At 40.5% G+C, this 21,975-nt stretch overlaps 1 protein-coding gene across 1 annotated transcript in view; it reads left to right on the forward strand.

Moving 5' to 3' along the window:
• The window catches only part of LOC127365856 (diacylglycerol kinase beta), a 102,954-nt gene that overhangs the window by 19,584 nt on the left and 61,395 nt on the right, over positions 1-21,975 (forward strand). The window contains exons 6-18 of the mRNA XM_051404393.1: positions 4,580-4,642; positions 5,028-5,291; positions 7,288-7,440; positions 7,923-7,972; positions 9,369-9,443; positions 10,339-10,458; positions 12,043-12,160; positions 12,699-12,787; positions 14,889-15,005; positions 16,867-16,965; positions 18,594-18,704; positions 18,790-18,863; positions 21,341-21,415. Coding sequence (XP_051260353.1) covers positions 4,580-4,642; positions 5,028-5,291; positions 7,288-7,440; positions 7,923-7,972; positions 9,369-9,443; positions 10,339-10,458; positions 12,043-12,160; positions 12,699-12,787; positions 14,889-15,005; positions 16,867-16,965; positions 18,594-18,704; positions 18,790-18,863; positions 21,341-21,415 — 1,408 coding nt within the window. The remainder of the gene's footprint in view (positions 1-4,579; positions 4,643-5,027; positions 5,292-7,287; positions 7,441-7,922; positions 7,973-9,368; positions 9,444-10,338; positions 10,459-12,042; positions 12,161-12,698; positions 12,788-14,888; positions 15,006-16,866; positions 16,966-18,593; positions 18,705-18,789; positions 18,864-21,340; positions 21,416-21,975) is intronic.

Below are 21,975 nucleotides of genomic sequence, written 5' to 3' on the forward strand. Positions count from 1 at the left end.
AACACAACAGACTATGCTATGCAGGCTAGGCCTTTAGCATGTGAAGGACTTGAATGCAACTCTCACAACCTCCACACTAAGTAAATTCAGTACGCAGAACAGGAAGCTGAAGTTTCACAGTTCTTATTTAGTTCTTATGTTATAGTCACCTTCCTCTGGCCAGTTGTGAGTAGTTTCCCAGTCTCTGTTGTAGCTTTGTGGTGACTTACAATTTCCCCTTTTGTGTGTTGCGTAGCACAGACTGAGACAGGTTAACCTGCACTTGACCCACGTGTGCATGGTTTGATTGACATCTTACACGGCCCTGGGATGATAGCTGTCCCTGCTTTCTTTTCTTTTTATAACATAATGTTCTATTTAATTTTAAAAAACAAAACACTCATGACAACAAGGATATAAATGAGCAGATCACAGACCTTAAGGGATGGAAAGAACACACGCACATTTAGGGTTGGGTATGGTTGGGTTTTATCCGATAGCGGTGCCTACTCGGTATTTTTGAAACGGTTCCGGTGCTTAAACGGTTCTCGAACCGGTACTTAAAAAAACGAAACCACACACACTTTGTCAAAAAACAATACCCTTTTATTTCCAGAGCCAAATTGAACACAATATTAAGTTAATGACATAGCACACGTTGTCACTCACGCTGTTGAATAGCAACGGTGTTTGCTAGCCTACTTGACATGCATGATTTGCGGTTGGCATTAAATTACTAGATTTACCCGAAGAGGAAATGCTGATGTCATCATCATCATCTGTGGTGTCCACCACCACACTGGCAGGGCTGGGAGTCTCTTCAATTTGTCCGGCAAGGCCGACACTGGCTGCGGCTGCTGAAGTGCTTGGCCTTACGTCACGTAGGTTATCAAACACGGTGCATTGTTCGGCTTTAAATAAACTCCACGTGTCGCCAGATGTTTCATCAAATTCGACGTGTTACCTCCCTTGTATGCAATTGTTTTATGGCATCTGTTGCATGTCGCAGAGTCTGCATCCTTAGACGTGAAATGCAGCCAAACCGCTGCGTTTTGCCTTCGGCATCTTCATTGATCCTCTCACTATCAGTTCTGATCAACAAGTGTGCTGAATAGCGGCACTGACGTCATGCAAGTTGACACCGGAACACCAGGGGGCGGTAAAAAAAAAAGAAAAAAAAGTCAGGCACTGATATGAGGCACCGAAATGTTCGTTCTTATTCGGTCTGGTTACTACCGTTTACGTCGGAACCGGTGCACTATTGGTACTGCGTTTCAGTACCCAACCCTACGCACATTACATGGGAAGACATTATACAAAGATTTCAGAGCTTGGACACATTATACAGATTAGGGACGATTCAAAGCAGTAAGACACCACGTGGAGAACATTACATATTTACAGAGGCACTGGTGGGACACCAGGTCACAATGCAGCGTCCAAAACGTACTATTCCACTGTGCGGTCTGGGAGGTGATTTTAAAAGAGGCACACAGCTTATCAAAAACAATCTCATTCCCCTTCAAGACTGAGCTCAAGCACATACACGGTAAAACTTTAATTATTTCTCCTTACCGTTGGTTAAGCCGTCCCTGCTTGCTTCACAACCATTGTATAAAAACCACAAAAGCATCTGTCCTGCAGTGGTAGGCAGAACAAATCAAACTGTGGGAATCCAGTCTCAATATGAGGGACATAGGACAATGGATAATTATTCTGTGCAGTCCCACACAAAGTGGGACACCTGGTCAACCTAGGGTGGGGGTGAAAGAGAAAAAGGAAAATGCAGATTAAAGAAACACTAAAATAAGGTGGAGAATTAAGTAGAATGAAATAGTGAAATAAGGAATGACAGCCACACTGTCAATCTGTGGGAAGCACTGTATATCTGTTAGGCTCTAAATGCTCCCAATAACCAGCGAAGGCTACTCGGGTTTAAGTTGTGTCTCTAAGAGAGAGAGTGAATGTGTTGCACATGTTGCCTGCCAATAAATAAACAGTTGTCAAGTCATGATACTTCCTTATCTCTTATATTTAAGAATAGTTTAATAAATAAGGCTACACAATAAACAGAAGGCTTCAAGTAGACCCAGTAATTGGTATCATCCATGCACATTGACTTTGATGCAGCAACTTCCCTCCAGAACCCTGAGTGGAAAATATGTCTGATATTGAACACAATCTGAGCCAAGGGAGTTAAAAAAAATATCCTATCAAAAGATGAGATTAATAGACAGATAATAAAAGTAGAGGGACCTGGCCACTTTGCCAAAAGACAGTCAAATATGCCAGTTTTCTTAAACAGCATGTCTTCTCCAGGATATCATGTTTACATTTACGGCCTTTCTTCGCCCCTCACTGACCAGAGCTGGAGACAATGTCTGCTGGTCTCTCGCGCCTCGCTCTGTGCAGTACGTCAACTGAGTCTGCCTCCATCCTTCCATGTGAGTGCTGTGTGGGCCCTGGCACCAGGTCCGGCCTGTCTGCTCCTGACTGCAGAGCAGCTGAGGAGACAGATGGACTGTTGAATTAGAAATCTATTTCTGTGGTATAATGCTTGTAAAAGTAAGAGGCAACAAGTGTAGAGAGGCTAAATGTGAGTGACAGCGTGTCGCTGTGGGTAGCAGCACTGGTGTCTCAGCTAGTTTAGTTTGCGACGACCCAGCTCGGACTCATCTGGAGACGTCAGTCGCGTGTCAGTCCCCTCGCTCTCGGTCTGTTTTTACTGTGAATTAAGAAATGGCAGTAAAGTCATCTTTTCCTTGATGTTCTTGCTTTGAGCTACGTGTGTGTGTACATGACGGCTGCCTCGTGTATCCCGCGTTCCTTCAGGCGGTTGGGTGTTTACATCCACAAAAATTAAAGGTACCCTGTGGAGTTTTCTTGAATAGAAACAAGTATTTTTTACATTCACTGTTCACCAGAATGCATTGAGGTTCAACAAACATAGAAATGCATTTTCTTTTCTTTTTCATAAAACACTTTCCAAGCCGACTCTCATTCCTGGCTTTATTGGTGCATCGCTGCATATCTTGTCACATTGCCACGCCCGGTAGGTCGGTGAATAGTGTGAAACCGTTGGCAGGGGTGTGTGTAGGTGTCACATGCGTGCATGAGACAAACAAAAGTGGGGACCTACTCATATTAAAGCTGCTCCAGGGTATCCTGGGAGCTGGCATCCCATTTACCTGTAGTATTGACTCAACATTGTTTAGCTTTGTCCTTGTTGCAGAATTAGACGTCCTTAATTACAACAAAGTGACCATAACAAAATAAGAAAGAAAAATGTGTGTATATTTTTTGTTCCAGTGCTTTGTGTAAAGACATTTTAACTGTTTTCCTGAGTCCTTACTGCAGCGGCCATGGGTTCAAACTGTGGCCCTTTGCTGCGTGTCATCCCCTCTCTCTCTCCCCCCTTTCCTGTGACTATCAATTAAAGGCAACAAGAGCCCCCCCAGAAACTGCTCAATAACCCTACCAGACGTCGAAAACTCCACAGGGATTACGGATCTGCATCTCCATCACGGAGACCCACGCAAAATGCATCTCAGTGGCTGATACGATACGATACAATACACCCTATTAGGTGTATAGGCCCTCTACTAATAATTATATATAAATAAATCATATTTTCCCGGGGTTTCGGGTCAGACCTGTGGCCCTTTGCTGCGTGTCATCTCCCCCTCTCTCCCCCTTTCTTGTTTGTTGAAAAAGGCAAAATAAAAAGCCCCCTGCATTGTGCAAAATCTAAAGTACTCAAGGAAGATATTCCCATGTCGGACAGGGATTATTCTACTGTGATCTGCTCCTTGTGTATATTCTTTCTGATTCTCCACGTACAGACAGACAGCTATGTCAACAATGCAGCTCACCTTGCAGCTGCCCGTCTATGCATAAGCAATGGAGAAAAAAGCGAGCACGTCATGAGTCTAATTCAGGAAGCCTGTCGTCATATTGGTAAAAAAAATGAATGAAAAACTTTCACTTAAGGTTTCTCAGTGAGTTCACTGCTTGCTGTCTGCTGCTACTTCAGCTGACAGAGCCTGCACTGACACCTTGTGGTAATCTCAAATAACATGACATGAACCAGTCTGGACGGAGCTGATCGAATCCTTTAGTATCTTCCAGTGATTTCTAACAATGGTTTTTAATGGCTGTACATTATTTTACATTTCATAATCTTTCATCTGGTGGAGGTCTTAATGTCTGAAGCATCAGACCAGAGATGAAATGAACAATATTACCATCAATGGTACTGCCTGAATAACTATAGAGAATAGTTAAATTGGTAATATTCAGCTTTCTGTTTCCTGCTCCTGACTCATTATCTGTCTAATAACCCTCTGCTGCTCTCTAACATATAATAGAGGTCCCTATTATGTGATAATGCATGCAAACAGGGTACTGCTTTTCACAAAGCTTCCAAAAATAGGTCTTTCTCCTTTCGTCCTCATATTGAACCCATGCAGTTTGTGTAAACAGTGATTGTCTCAGACATTGGGTATATAGAGAACATGAAGAGTAGTCTTTCTTCACTGACTCATTCTTGCTGCTACTGCCGCTCTCTTTTTCTCTCCCTTGAAACAATGTCTGACCGCAGAAGCCCGTTCCATTGACGCAGGCATCTCTATTCAGACCGAAGTGGCCTGTGCCCCCATTACAGGTACCGGAGCAGGCCGACTAGCCCGTATCATCAGGGTGATATCATCTTAATGGGACAAGAGGCCTGCTGGCTTTAACCTCCTGCTCCCTTTTTGTTGTGTTGATGTGAGCTCATGGTATTTTTGCCTGTGGATCAGTGGGTGATTTGATGCTTTGTGAATTTTTAACGCAGTGTTGTCCTTTTATCTGCTTCCTGTCCCTCTACTGTATGCATCCTGACTTTTTTGTATTTGGATCATTGTGAAGTTTTACACTATTTCCACAGTATTTCTTTACATTGCTCCTTACAATTAACCAACTCTTTGTGCATCTAACACCCCCTTCACTCATGCTCTGCTGTTTCCTCAATTTCTGTTCGTTCTTTCCGTCTCTTCTCCACCCAACAGGGATGAACGGGAAAAGCATCCTCTCTGCAATGGGCCGACACACGCCGGAGCACTCCGGTGTGATGAGCACAGCAGGCTCAGGAGCCACCACCTCGCCTTGTTCATCTCGCTCCTCCTCGCAGCGCTCAGGGACTGGGGCCCACACGCCTGGGGGGCCCCACAGATCACCATGCACCCAGGTCAAAACCTCAGAGAGCAGCAGCAATGCCCTGACCCCCAATGCTGGTCCTGCCAGGTCTCCAGTGTCCCCCAAACTTTCACCAGGTGAGGTTAGCTACACTGAGACAAGACTGACTGCAAGTGGTTAGTGTATGTTGGCAGATAGTGCCATAATCAGTCTGACAGTTGAATAACTGGTGGTCCTTGTGGTCCTTATTTAGCAGGTCAGTGCCAAACCTGTAGTGTGTCTTGTCAGGAGCCCAATATTTATTAAGAGCTGAACTAAGTTACTGTACAGGTGGAATCAGACAGTTTATTATTTATTTTGTTATATATAATTTATTATTAACTTTTAACAAAGTTAAACAAAATTCTCATTCTTAATCTTAAGGGTTAGTTTCTCGAGCTTGAGTTCCAATTTTTGTGGCATTGCTCAGTTGTCATGGAGATGGTTTAGTTGTTAGAATTTAATGTCATAATTTTCTTTATTATTTAATTATTTTTTATTTAAATGAACTATTATTTTATTGTTCTTATGTAATATTAACATTTCTGAATTTAGTTTAAAAATTTTTTGCTACAAAACTCAAACAAAAGACTCGTTACCTGCATCTTAATAAAACAATATTTAAGGATAAAGGATACCTGTCAGAACTGGACTGGAGTAACACTGATCTAAAACCTCAGCTGGCCACGAAACCATATTATATATATTATATTATATTTAAATGTCTTCACCCAGATTGATTTTTGTTGGTTTAAAGAATATAAACTCAACAACATATTCACATTTTATTAATGGATTACCTTTAATTTCAGTTAGCGTCAACGAGTTAGATTAGAAAACATTTGTGACGTTCATCCTTTGGGACAAATGCACCTGTCAAGTACTCTCACTAAAAGTTGTTGTTTCTGCCACTGACAGGCTCAGATTGTTATTCTGAGTGTCTGACAGCATTATGGAAAGGATCCCTACAGAAATAGACCTTTTGTTTAATCAGAAACAGCTGTAATATCTCTATCACTCACCACCACACTCCAGAGACAAAAACGATAAATCTACCTTGCATATCATCATAACATCATAAGTTAATTTAGTGGACAGAAACAAAATAAAACTCACCAAAACCATCTGTCAGTCCTTCCACTGTTCCAACAATCAAAATAAATCCTTAATTTGCTGACGTAGATGATAAAAACGGCAGTTTCAGACGCTCTACTCTGCTGCACAAGGAGCAGACCGGCTGTGTAAACAGACCACAGAGAGACTGTGATAGTAACACAGGCAGAGGGAGTGTGACACCATTCTCTGCTCAGGACTCCATGACTCCACTATATTGTTACATAGTGAATAATTGTTTGCTGCTATATTCATGTTTTAAATCTTATATATATTTAACCTTTAATATTATAGTTAATATACAATATAGTTACATTAATATTAATGTTTATTTTTCACATTCATGTTGTATATTGTCACATTTTTGCATTGCAGTATATTGTGCCATAATATATTGTTACACCCCTATCTCTAATCTTAAATCTTATGTGGAGTCTATCCTTGCTGTACCAATGTCCGCAGTAAACATTTAGTTACTGGGTCTTACACCAGCGTTTAGTGAAAGAAACAGTTTATAGCTCCTGTTCATGGGAAACAATGCTTGTAAGGTGAGTAAAGATAGTTGGATAAGAGGTTTGTTTCGATGCCTTTGTGTAAAAATAGAATTTGAACGTATTACAATGCTGTATTTTTTTAGACATGCCTCGTTCCATTTAGGTGCTGCTAATCCAGTTATGGCTTTTCAGATCCCTGTCACATGATGTCATATTGTTTTGGTCAGCAGCCTGTGGCGTTTCCCTCCTCTGTCTATACTGCAAATAATGTTTTGTCACCCCGTTCGCCACTGCTCTGTTTTGTCTCTACCTGCTGTACCGGTAACAGAGTTTTCTAAAGCTGTTAAACTAATACTTAAATGTGTAATTTATTTGCCGGTGCTTTTACTCTGCTCATTCCATTAATTTATCCAGAGGACCCACCGCACAGCAGAAAGAGTGATGGGTGCTGTGAGCAGCTTTGAACACTTGTGTTGTACATCAACAGAGAGGAGCCACTCCGAGAAGCATTTGTCTCTGCGGAGGAGCCCGTCGCCCCAGAAAGCCTCCCCCCTGTCGTCTCCCCAGGTAGTCTTTCTCAAGGACATCGTCTGCTACCTTTCCCTGCTGGAGAGGGGGATGCCAGAGGACAAGCTGGAGTGTGAGTGACGGGGATGGGGTGTAGGCGGAGGGTCAGCTGCTCTCAGAGGGGTGCACGGTGGGAGCAGCTGTCTTATGCAATGTGTGCATGCACTCAGGCCACTAACGCAGCTTGTCTAGCAGTGTGCCAGCTCAGGTTGACAGCAAGAGTAATAAGGCTGTTCCTTCCGTCTCTGGCTGCCTCCCCAGAGACCTTAGTTACTGAGGTCACACCTCCCACACAGGGCAGGTCAGTGACATGCTTAAGCCCTGCTGTGCCCAATTGACTTCTTTAGCGTCTAATGCTGTACTGGCGCACAGTGACAAGGCTAATCTCTGCTAACTGGTCCCTATGCTGCGGTACAGAAGGAGCACGCTCCACTTCTTTAACCCCGTGGCCATCTGGAGAGAGTCCAAGAACGAATGTTACAGCTTCAGAGAGCTACTAATAATCTGACGGTATCTGAGTCATCATGGGATCTCTGTTCTCTCGTTTCCCTCTAGTCATGTTCCGGCTGTACGACACAGACGGCAACGGGGTTCTGGACAGCTCGGTGAGTGGGCTCTGTCTCTTTTTTACTTTTGAACCTCCCTCTCTTTTCTTTCTCCCTCCCATCTTCATCTTTCTCTCTGTGTTTTGTCTCTGTTTGCACTTTGCATACAGCAGCTCTAAGAATAGAACCCTGAATACTCAGAGACAGCAGTTGTGTTTACATGAGGTCATTTGTAATGGATCCGCTCAGTTTGATATTAGCCATGTGCTGAAGTCATCACATAAACACACAGTCTCCTCTGTTAATATGTTATATACGCAGGGAAATACATAGTACACATACAGACTTTTTTACACTTTGTACTTCACATCAACATTAGGGTTTTATATACGAGATTCACTTGCCAATAGATCTTGCTCTAGAGCACCAGCATCTCAGACCAAAACAATAAGCGCTATGACCAGACTCCAATGACTAAATCAGTCATTTATCCTAGCAAATAAATGTAAAACACACTTCAAACTGGACGGAAACAAAATAAAACTCACCAAAGCTCTCTTTGTTAGTCTTTCCAACAATCACCAGTGCTGGTTTAGTCAAAATAAATGCTTAATTCACTGAGTTAGATGAGAAAACCACCTAACAAAATGGGCTACTACGGCTGCCATGTAACATTGGCTGACCCTTGAAGACACATGCGCCCGTCAGGGTACATCCACTAAAAAAGGCTCTGATTGATATTCTAAGTGTGACAACATTATGGAAAGGATTTGTACAGAGATAGACCTTTTTGTTTAACCAGCCGTAATATCGCTATTACTCACCACCAAACTCCATAGAAAAATGCATTTCATCTCTCATATCATCATAAGACTGGACTTTCATTCAACTAAATACAACTCACTAAAACCGTCTTTCTACTGTTTCAACATTCACCAACTCTGGTTTGGTGGAAATAAATCCTTTATCAATGGAAAAATAAGTTTTAGTTGCTTTCCTCAGTTGTACATGGAGGAACTTGCATGCTAATATGCAGACCGGCTTTGTAAACAAACCACAGAGAGGCTGCCACACAGGCAAAGGGATCTCTATCTCTGCTGTGCTGTAAGCCCCACCACCACCCCAGCATCCACCTGTAGGCTCCAGCTAGGGTTTAAGGTATTTGCTCATCACTCCCCAATATCTCTATGTAGACATATCTGTGGGGAATGATGAGGTCGGAGCCTAGACGCCAAAATCTAACTATGCTATACTGCTGTAATAAACATTTCAAACGTGAGTTGTCTGACTGAAACACAGTATAACCTTTAAAGTCAGTGACTTTACCATTGGCTAAAAGCACATTATTCATGTCACAAGCAGGCACATGCCTTAAGCCTGTAATCAGTGTTTGAAATGTATGAGGGGGGATGGAAGGTAGAAGGTAATGATGGCCGGTTTGTCTTTTTTTTTGTAGGAGCTGGATCGCATCATCAATCAGATGGTGCATGTGGCAGAGTATCTTGAGTGGGATTCAACAGAACTGCGACCGGTGAGCAAACAGGAAGAGAAGCGTGAACAGATCCTCTCTCCTCTCCTCCCTCCTTACTCACCTTTAATGCCAGCTGAAACCTTAAGTGACAAACAGAAAGTGGATTTTAGTTCCAAACCCCACAAAATAGCTTGAAATAAGCTTTCTCAGCAAAAGTGCTACAGAGAAAAACAACTAGCTCGTTAGTCTATTATTTGCATTTTGCAATAAAATCTATAACAAAAACTCAAAAATTGTGAAATTATTGCACTTTTTATACTAATAAATAAAGAATTAACTGCCACAGTTCATTTTCAATCACTGTTTCAAAATTGAATATACATTACATCCACTATGAAAAATTATTAAAGCTAGTTATAAAATGCTTGAAGTTGAATATTTTTATTTTATTGTTTATTTAACAGGGACAATGCACAGTAAGTACACTCAGAGTCCTACTTTAAACCACAGTATGTAGTCTGCCTGTTAATTACTTTTTTGTGGATGCATACACAGAACATTTATAGTCTGTGCTTTGGTTTAAATAATAATAGTAATAATAAACTTTATTTAAACTGCACCTTTCAGAACAAAGTTACAAAGTGCTTTACATGGTTGAACTAGGATTAAAATTTTTCAGCACTGATCAGGCAATTACAATAATCCAGAAATAAAATGGAATAAAACCCCTGACAATAACGATAAATACTGATAATAAAACCTAGCAGACATGTTGCCAGTAAAACGCTGAGCAAGCATTAATAAAAGACTGTCCTGAAAGATATTTAAAAGATGATTCAGCAAGGCTCAGCTCCTCAGGCAGGGAGTCACAGGGCTGAGGGGCCTCGACTGCGTGACAGTCATCTATATATGCTGTGTATATATGTATATATGGAATATATCTCTGTCCCTTCAGATACTGAAGGAGATGATGGAAGAGATCGACTATGACAGAGATGGGACGGTCACGCTGGAGGAGTGGATCAGAGGAGGCCTCACCACTATCCCTTTACTGGTCCTGCTGGGCATGGATACGGTACATACTAGTTTGTGTGTGTGTGTGTGTGTGTGTGTGTGTGTGTAAAACTTAATGGTTTGTCTTTACACAACCATTAAACTTTTGTTCTACATGTTAGTTCAAAGCACTTGTTGGTTGTTGTGAGATCAGTTGTCAGTCGGTGTATTTTCTCTTGAAGTTGAGTTTATTTCCATGCAAATGTCCGCTCTCCGGACATTAAACTGGACTACTTCAGACTACAGCTGACCGCGCAGCACGAGGTATCGGACTGTTGTGTGTTATTTTGACGGAAACGTGGATCCATGACAACATCGCCAAGGATTCAGATGAATGGACTAACTAAATAGGGACGCCTCATCCCCCGGTGAGACATGAGGAGGATGGTTATGTATTTATATCAACAGTGAATGTGCAAACTCTATGGTGGTCTTCAACCACAGTTCCTCAGCAGCTGGAGCTACCTCAGCCCTACAAGACTGTTTCCAAGATCATTACCATGCCAACTAGAATCCATGGATGTTTACTGAGGTCCTGCTGAAAACCCAGGAGCTGCCTTTGATTTCAGGGACAAGGCAGCCCTCAGATCTGCTAGAGCTAACCTTCCCCGTCCCATCAGGGTAGCAAAACGCACATACTGTATGTCCGGAAAATCCTGCATGAACTCATGGCCATAATGTGTATGTAGCGGGGCACTACCTGTGACAGCGATGCCTCATTCCCAGAGGCACCAAATGACTTTTATGTATGATTCAAAGCCATGAACGACACACCCTCTAAGAAGACTTTTCACCCTGCTGCCGTCCGGAAAATTTTACCAAAGCATCTGGGCAAGATCCTCAGCAACAGCTTGTTCCCTCAGGCTGTCAGACTCCTTAACACCCTGCTGCCCTCAAGACCCATGGACTACGTGTTTGTAACTTGTTTTATATCTTGTTTCTGCACCTTCTTTTTTTATGTGTAGTCTGAATATTTGCTTCACTCCCACTGAATGTTGCATTATCTGTCCTTTTGAATCAGGGACCAAGAGAAACTCTGTTGTTCCAGTATGTACTGTACTGCATTGTATACAGATGGATGTCCTAAGTCCTGCACCTTTTTGGTCTGTGCTTATGTTAGAAAAACACTAGCTAACTGGCTAACCAACAAACTGGAACTGGATTTTTGAGTATGATACGCAGTGTTACAGATGAAAAGTACAGTTGTCAATGCTCTGTGGTGGGCAAACTGTCTCTAAATGACCTCACATATATTTTTGAATCTGTGTACAGCAGTTACTTGTTACTTATTGACTGACACTGTATATCTGTGATAAGCTGTTACAGTGGAAACACTGTCAGTAACTGCTAAGCAGTGGCAAAATGACATCATTACTTCTTACTTATCTTACATCATTACTTGAATTATTGTGTTTCTTTATTTGACAGATTATTTATGTTTTGTAAATATTTGACAGATTATTTTTTTTTAAGATCTTACAAATTATTAATTGTATTAATGTTTACTTGAGCTACTTAAAAAAAAATTAGAACTAAAAGACGAGGCTGTCCTGCTAGAAGTAAACTGTACTTTCAGTGCTTCATCCGTCCTCTGTTCTCCTCCTAGAATGTACAGGAAGACGGGCAGCATGTTTGGCGTCTGAAGCACTTCAACAAACCAGCCTACTGTAACTACTGCCACACCATGCTGCTCGGAGTGCGCAAGCAGGGCCTCTGCTGCTCCAGTGAGTCACCGTGTCGCCTGCCTGTCCGGTGCTCGTCCGTCTCCTCAAATCCCTTTGTCTCCATTTTCCCCCCTTCTCTGACTTCCTCTCCTCTCCATCTCTGTCATCATCTCTTTGTCTGCTCCTCCGTCTTTATCTGTTCATCTGCATCTGACTCAAACTTAAGTAGTGTGTTCTGCCTGAGTGCCTCGGAGTCAATGTTGTTTTTCAATTAAAAGTCCTCACAGTCGCCATTAAAAAAACATTAAGAATGTTATCACGCGTAATTTTATTACTGATTGAATTCTGCCGGGGAGCTCTGGAGGCTGACGTTATTGGCAGCGCTGAATGCAAGTACTCACTTATTGTCTGAAGTGTTCTGTAATGTGGTAAACCTTTTATTAAATCCCCTGCAAACCACATTTTTAGTTGTTAAAATGAGAGGACCAATACGTGTAAGACGATATTATTCAGTATTCAAAAAGAGGAGCATGTCGGCCAGTTCTGAGGCTGGTGTGTGATGGGAAGTAAATTGCAGTCTCTGCTTGTTTTCCCACAGTATGCAAGTACACAGTGCACGAACGGTGTGTGTCCAAAGACATCGCTGCCTGCATCAGCACCTACGCCAAGTCACGTAGACACACCAACGTAAGTACAAACGCAGCGCATGAAAGGCTTCTTTCTGCACATGAAATGGCGTGCTGATGCTGCGGGGTAATGAGACAGGAACACTGACCTGTCTGTTTGGCAGGTTCCCACCGGCTCATGCTCCTGTTCAACGGAGCAGCGAGAATCATGGGACGGTCTGTGAGGTCATGCACAGCCTCTTATCTACTTAATATCCTCTGTGTTTTAGCATTGACGCAGTTAGTCTCTATAGAATTATTTCTCCGGCTCAGGTCACATGCTGATTACGGTCTGTGGAGCTTTATACTGTTATTCACTTCTGGGGTATGACCAAAACTTCCTGCCAGGCCTCCCTCAAATCAGTTTGTTTAGTTTGTTTTTATTTATTTTCCTACTAATCAATGACAAATTTAATCTTCAACAATTCTGATAATTGATTACTCGTTTAAGTCATTTATCAGGCCAAAACACAGTAAACATCCCCCTTTTTCATTTTCTCCAAATGTTAGCATTTGCTGCCTTTCAGACAACCAAGTGACATTTTTTTAAACTAAACAATAAACCTATTAATTTGGGGTTATATCATGTCCTTTACAGCACTTAAAGTACTAGCTAGTTTTTCTTACCATACTTTTTCTTTTTAGCCATTAGTCACTAGGGGTTGCTTTTTTATTTTCCAGGAAAACATTTCTGTGAGAAACAGGTTAGGAATTTCAGATGTTCCTAATTTTTGATACAGATACATATTCGGGACTGTTACAATATATATTAAACAAGAAAAATGATAATCTGTTGCTTTTTATAGGTCCAGTATTGCCATTATACAGACCTTAAATACATTTTATAATGTATTCCTGTGGGATACAATCAGTCAACCTTATGACTAATGACTAAATATAGTATGATACAGAAATGTCTGTATCTCAAAAACTACAGTGAGTTATATCAAATGCTTGGTACCACTGGATTCAGAACAATCTTAAATTGAAAATGTCGAATGAATGTTAAACGTTTGCGTTATTTAAAGAAAATCAACTTTGTCTACCAATTAAGGCATGATAAATATGTGGAATTAAACATTTTGATTCAATGAGGCATTTCCTTAACACACTAAATATAGTAATTAATTGGTTAATTGCAACTAATAGATGCATACAGTTTTTTTGGGGTGCTTTTTATTGCCTTTAGTGACAGCTGTAGACTGACAGGAAAGATGAGAGAGAGAGCAGATGTTACATGTTGCAAAGGGCCACAGGTCTGAGTCAAACCCATGATGAACCCAGCTGCAGCAAGGACTCAGCCTCAGTACACAGGGTGCCAGCTCTACCAGCTGAGGAACCAGAGCGCCCCACTCATAAAATATTTATTAGCAAAATAATTTCATTTGAAACATTTACATCAAAGCAGCAGCACACCCATTTAAACCAGACAGGTAACAACATTAAAAATGAGGTAATGGAACTACAAAGTGTGTACAAAGTACTGATATAGTAAATTAAAAATGTATTCATAGCTTTTTGTATAGTTGTACATTGTATATTGTATTGTTCTCACAAAATCCCACAGCACATGCGGCCTTGCCTCACAGCCCCCCGTTTGGGCACCATTGGATTCGTTGAGAAAATGTGGCGGCCCTAAAGCCGATGTTCTTTAATCCCATCGGTGGATCACAGCGGTGTTTTCACTTTTTTAACAATAAGAAAACTGTTTTTACTGCTGTTGAAGCTCAACAGTCATCTGTGTGTTGTATGCAGCAAAGCTTGAAGTGAAAAGAAGGATTCTTTGCTTTTTATCCAGCAAAGCAACCAAGTGTCTCAGCTGTCATTATTATTCTGGTGTTATTTTTAGCTCCATTAATGTATTATTTCTCTCTAGGTAAACAATGCAGTCCCAGGTTTTATTCATCAAAACTCCCTTTGTTTCAGCAGCATTTAATTTTTAGTTAAAACCATTATTACACTTTATTGTTGTAGGTATATTATTATATAGTTTGCAGAAAACAATAAAATGTTCAAAACCCTAAATTATGTTTACATCTTTGCTTGATGACTAATTAAAAATGTCACTATTAATGCAAAATAACACTGAATACTGACCTTCTGTTCTCTTTCTCGCCCTGCAGGCTATGCAGCATGTATGGATGGAGGGTAACTCTCCTACCAAGTGTGACCGCTGTCACAGAAGCATCAAGTGTTACCAGGGCCTTACGGGCCTCCACTGTGTCTGGTGTCAGATCACTGTGAGTTGCTGCCTTAATGTAGACACAGATTACTCTTAGCAGGTGACAGTGGCCATATTCCAGACTGTACTGACCAATAGAAAAGCACTGTAAGTACACATTAGTATCAGTAATTTCATTGAGTTGTTGAAAATGGCCATTATATTCTGAGTCTGTCTGTCTCACTCATACAGACACAGGCACAGTTGGCAGTTTATTAAGTCCACCCAGCTAAAACTAATGACGTCTAATACAACAGTCTATGCTATAATGTTCTTTTCCTTTAACCGTTTTAGAGAGGTGTTGATTCAACTGTACACTACAACAACAACCAAACAGAACAATGGCCAGGCGTCAGGGAGAAGAAAACACTGAATTTGTCCAAGAGAAATCCTATTAGGTATTAATTGGTAAAAATAAAAAAATACATAATACAGACAGATTATTATAAATAATTATAAAATTCCCTTAAAAAATAAGGAAAACTGCAATATTCACAGGAAGTAATCGGCTGATTTTACACCAGCTTCATGCAATTATTGTGTTCACCGTTCATTGTACAATGTATCAGTTTTTGTCTACTGTTATTGTTGAATATAATGATAATGAAATATCTATAAAATATGTCTCTTGAGTCAGGGGTTGTCAGTTTACTCAATAATAGAAAAGGGCTCCCTTAAGGAAAAAGCTTGGTCTAAATAACAGAAACAGCTCTCTGTATAAAGCTCTGGTTCCCAACCTGGGGGTCCTAACCCAAAATTAGGAGTCACCACAGCTTCAAAGGGGGTCGTGGGGCCTTCTTGATTTGAATGGGTGTAAGAAAACTTTAAAAAACCCTATTGTGGAACTATATCTCAGAGTTTCGTCATTTTCTGTGAGGAAAACTAAATGGAATAGTTCTTTTTAAAGTTTAGATTATTATTTAAGATCTAAAACAGGATAAAGGCACGGTGAAGACGTGAAAACAAGCTATATTCACAGAGCCTGCACTCTCTGATGAACAGCCTCGTCCTGCATTAGAAAAGTAAAAACAACCAAAGAGCTAATAGAACAATGTTCTGTTGTTGTCAAGTTGTTCTCTACTGTTATTGTTCTGCATTGAATATAATATGAAATATCCATAAACTATGCCACTTACTCAATGAAAGAAAAGGGCTCCATTAAGGAAAAAGGTTGGGAACCACTGATATAATGTAATACAGTTCAACAGCACCACAAACTGCAGCCTCCAAGATGACCATACAGTCGACTCAACACCTCTATGTCAAACAAAACCTGAACATTAAAACCTCCATGAAGGGAGGCAGGACTGTTGTATTGAACTGCATTAGTTTTAGCTAGGTCCACCTAAAGTTTACCTTCATTCCCTAGAGACTTACCTAACCTTAACTACAACCATTATAAGCCAAACCCCAACCCTTACCTAAACTTTAAACACACCTCGACCCTAAAATCTAATGCCTTTTGTCCCCAAATATGAGGCGAATTCCTACAATGTACTGTGTCCCCATAATGTGACTAATACAAGTACGCACACACCTTTATACATTTTACTTGCGATTGCTTTTTAAATCCACTAGATGTCACCGCTGACTTGCTCATCATTAACCCTGCTGTCAAACCACTCCGGTTCTCAGAACAGTTCTCATTTCAGCGAGAAGAATATTCTGCACGCAAATACAAACGGATACATTTTTGATTTAACTGTATGGTCGGGTCAAACAGTCTCTATATACTGTCAGGATAAACAGCCTCCCAAGTGTGGCGTTTTATATAGTGGTAACATTTGATACACTCAGTGCCACAGATGGATTACGCCCACAGTTCTTATGTTTCTGCCTCTCCTCTCCTCTCCTCTCCTCTCCTCTCCTCTCCTCCGTAGCTCCATAATAAGTGTGCATCTAATGTGAAGCCAGAGTGCGATGGAGGAGCCTTGAGGGACCACACTCTGTTGCCCTCGTACATCTGCCCCGTTGTGTTGGTGAGAAGGCTTTTCTCTGCTGTCCATGCAAAAGGCTGCGCATATGCTGTATATTGAGGCTATGTTAGCTTCCACAGATGAAGGAGTTTGTTTTCAGTATTTTATCATTCACACAAAAAAAAGAATCCTCTTCAGAGTCTATGAGCAGACTGCGAATGTACACTCTCTTACTGTAGGCTCAGAATGTTGTTTAAAAAGTTCAGATCTTCCTTGTTGACAGAAACCAGAGAGAGTGGCCAGTTTGAATTTCTCCACTTTTAAGGTAATGAGGAGCCATATCTTTAGTCATGGCTTTCTGTGGAGCAATGGCTGCTACTTACAAGAGGCTGTGGCTCTGAGAGAGCGGGTCGTCTGGCCTGGGACCAGGCAGTTAAACCATAAGACATACGTGAGAAAATCATTGATTTCTGTATGGAGGTGTGTGTGGAGGCAGAATTTTCTTGTACAGAAGTGTCAGCCCAAATACTTCCACTGAATACCTCCATTGCAGCTGGGTGACTGAGAGAATGTCGATCCAGAGTGACATAAAATTCACATGAATTCTGATATGAGTGTTCACACTGAGGTTGCATTGCAAAAGAATCAGATCTGTATCTGACTTGGACCACACATGAAAGTTGCTTGTCAGATTGCATGTGATTCATGCTCTCCACACAATCTGAGTCCAGTATGAGCAAAAATATCTGATTTGGGACACTTGTTCCTGCAGTGTGAACAGTCTAATGCAACAGTCCTGCAATAAATCCTCCTTTTATCAATGCTGTGATCACTTTCAGATGTAGTCTGTGATTCTGTTGAGCCGCTTCTGTTATTCAGCCCAGCCTACCTGATATAAATGTCATGGGCAGAATAATAGAAACACCTGTCAGAATAGTGGTATACAATTCAACAGCACTGCCAACTGCAGCCTCCAAAATGAGCATAAATCAACACCTCTCTAAAACAGTTTCAACAAAAACTGAACTTTATAACCTGCATGGAGGAAGGATTTATTGCAGGACCGTTGTATTAAACCACCCCTGCAACCACTTGAAGCTTAGAAACCAGACTGTACCCAAATATGGCCAAATGCGCTGCTTCTGTGTGATACTGCTAACTCCAACAATGATAAGGATTCTAACAGAAATAGCCTTTTTAACTATATTTTGAGAATTGTGTAAACATTTTGAGTGGAAAGCTGCCACCACGACCTAGATAGGCAACAAAGAATGGATGGCTGTATTAGTGGCAAGCCATTCAACAGCTTTCCTCTAACAAGTCATGTCAGACCCATGTCCGCCAAACACCTGCCTCAATTTCACACTTTCTATTTTCGGGTCCGTGGTCTGACTCAATTTTCAGATACCTCATTGACAAGCTGATTTATATGCATGTTATCCATAGCGGGCATTTCATATATTAATACAGGGAACCATGCACCTGCAGTTCATTAGATTTATGAAGGGAAAGTGCATGCAGGTAAACAGGTATAGTTTTATTAATCATAAAAATATTTTATTGAGCGCACAGTTTTCTTCTTCTGTGATCTTGTATCCTGTAGTATGGAAGCACTGAGGAGTAAATAATAAAAGCCCTGGCCTGTGGTTGGATATCTGTGCACCAGTCCATCAGTCTTCCTCTTTTCACAGGACCGCCATTCTGTGGTGAAGCGCGGCGAGGGGGAGTCGCCTCCCAGCACCAGCCCTGAAGATGCCAATCAGACTTTCAAATTCTCCCCCGGAGACGGACAAGCACTGCAGGTAGTCCAGCATCCAGCAGTCATCCATTATCTAGGTTGTTAGTTAACAGGTTCCCTGAGTGTGTTTTTCCTTCCTGTTCCTACAGATTACCCCTCTCCCAGGTACTCACCCGCTCCTGGTCATGGTCAATCCCAAGAGTGGAGGGAGACAGGGGGAGAGGTAAGTTCTCCTGCTGTGGTCAGGTTGTCTTTTACATTTAGTGCAATATCATGTATAGAGACCATGCAATAGAGGTTATAAATTAAAGTTGATGACAGCCATTTGGAAAACATATTTAGGATGAAAATATAAAAATAAAATAATTCTTTATTACTTCTACCCTCACATGATAATAATTCCCTTATTCTAATTCCCTTTTACGTTTTTGTTTTCCTTGTCAATTTAAGCTTTTTGTTTTAACCCAGATGTTATATTATTAAATTACACTATTATTAGAAGGCTTTTGGCCCATTATGTTAAAATCACAGCCCACTTCAGGAACCTGATTTTTGTCACGTAGGGCTGAGTAGTCACTGCACCTCCCTGCTGTCCCTCTGAATGCTCTCATTGAAAGATGAAGAGGGCTATACATTGTTGCTTTGCTCCCCACCTACCACACTACACAGCCCAATCATACCCTGTTGCTCTGCCTCAGCCTGACACATTACCATAGCAACACACTCATTATTAGCATTAGAAAGGAAATTATTCTCTATTAATAGACACTACTAGAACAAAAAGATAATTTTGAGCAGGAAACCAGAGGCTGTTGTGTTGCTATTTTTGCCTGTGTGAAAACTGAAAGAAGCTTTTTTTAATTCACTTGCACAACATGTTTAATTTAACTGCAGCTGTATAAGCTTCTGCCCTACATACAAACGATAACTGTTTAAACAGATTTAACATAAGCTGTCTAAATCTGTTATCCACTAGCTAATATAAACTTTATCAGTACCTCATATACTTTGTGTAGTGTGGATTTCTACAAGGCTGAGGCATCTGATCACTTGTGTATACAAATATATTCAGTGAGATACACTGACTAGCCTCATGTTGGATATTAGAAGAACATTAGGATCCAGTAAAATTGCCCGCATGAGATGTGCATGAAGATAATTGTGCAGACTTCAATAACCGTTTTATGTAACTATCACAAGGTTACAACTGGGTTGATGTGCTGCTCGCTCATACACTGACTGAAAATCATAAATGGACGAGTGAAGAGCATGCAAACTCAAACTCTCTACTTCTTTATCTGTGTTCTGCCTCAACTCTCAAATTATTATTTCTGCACACCTCAGACAGAAACTGCAGCGCCGCTTTATAACAGATTTAAAGCTGCAGTAGGTAACTTACTGAAACTTTCACTATATCCTTAAAGTAGTACATGAGAGAGATTTTCTGTAAAGAAAAATGTGCTTCCTCTTCTCTGCAAGAATCCACTAGGCCTTCCATTTTTCTCAGTTTTGATTGGTTGTTTTCGTTCAGGTCCGGTGGATTCTTGCAAATGCCATTAGGAACACTAGGAGGAGCCAGAGGAAGCTGATTGTTTCACAGATTATCTGTCTCATGTTCTACTGTCAGGATATAGGGAAAGCTTCAGCAAATATGACACAGTTATTTTAACTTTACATACTGCAGCTTTAAGATACATGTGGAGGTTGTATAGAAGTCACTTCATATCTTTAGTGAAGCTATATGATGTTTACACTGATGCCATGGTTTGTATGTCTGCACTATAAAACTGAATGTTAATTTTAACTGAAAATCAAGCTGACATGCATGTATTTTATATCTCTGCAAATCTTGGAATCTCATGTAGAAATTAAGATATACAGGAGTTTAAACACTGTTTTTACTGCATAACATTAGTTTGTAAAGATGTATCCATGAAGTTAAGTCAATTTAAAAGTCAAATCTCTGCCTTAAACATGTTAGTTACATAACTGAAGTTAGGTTGGACAATTAGTTTAAAGTCTTATTTGAGTTGTAAAACCAATTGAGTTAAGTGAATTAGAGAAAACATGTTCAATAAGCTTAAGATATTAAGTTAAACCAACAACTGTTCGGTCACACTGACAAACAAAGAACTTACACTTGCAGTTGCTATTGATTTCAATCAACATGATCAGCATATGTTTCTTTAGAAACTACATTTAATAAGTTGATTGAACTTATTTTAGTCCTAATTTCAAGTCAAAAGACTTAGAGAAGACCTCATGTTTGTAAGTTCTGAAGTGGCCTGAAAACAAAAACTCAATGATTAAAGTTTAATTCACATAAATAAAACTTAATGAGAAAATATTAGTTGATTCCACTATATTCCTTCATCATTTCTTACATGATGCATCTAGGGTGTCATGGGCAAAAGTTGGCAATTTGGTGATTCTTTGGTCAGCTGCATCATGAGAGCAGCAAATATCAAAGATGCAAGTTAATGACATGCTTGCATTTTTTATCTATTAACATCATAGCACTGCGATTCACCAGACACTTACCAGTCTGACATACCTCAAAATTGCCTGAAAATATAGGTGAACACTCTTTCATAACCTGTAACATTCAACTTGTATATGTCTGATGTAATAATGAGCATATTGCGTATGCTAACTATAAGTTTGACTTGCTCTTTCTGCTGTCCCTCTCTCTTCCTCCAGGGTACTGAGGAAGTTCAGGTACTTACTAAACCCCAGGCAGGTGTACAGCTTGGAGCGAGGTGGACCAATGGTAGGGTAAGTCTGCTGCATTCATCTCTTTCCTGCCATTTTTATGTCTGTGAATGGATAGACGCTGTTTATAATGAAGGCCTCAGCAATGAGAGAGCTGTCAAGTTGACCTGTTGATATGAGGATGGCATATTTTTGTTTTCTATGTTTCAGAACATTTCCAAATGTATTTATTTTTTTACTTAAACAAAATGAAAAATGAAATGAAAATCTATATGACGTGACTCAGAGTGAGGCAGCAGTCAGATTCACGGACATTTTATGTATTTTTACACATTTTTCTTTTTAGTTTTATTCACATTATGTGTAGTCACGTTTTCCGACTTCCTCTTTCTCTGACGTATCCAACATATCCTGTGTTTACCCAGACGTTAGAGCAACTAGAGGCAAGTAGGAAACACACTTGGGTTGTTTGGGTTAGGATACAGGCCTGCACCAGCCCATTAGAGCACATGAAAGAAATTTGCAGCCTTTAGACTACCTTTCAGTGGGAAAAGAATTGATATACAGAGCCAGACACAAAGAAATGACGCTATAATTTCTTAAAAGATAAATTGAAAGTGAGC

The sequence above is a fragment of the Dicentrarchus labrax genome, unplaced genomic scaffold (genome assembly GCF_905237075.1).
Source record: "Dicentrarchus labrax unplaced genomic scaffold, dlabrax2021, whole genome shotgun sequence".
NCBI lineage: Eukaryota > Metazoa > Chordata > Actinopteri > Moronidae > Dicentrarchus > Dicentrarchus labrax.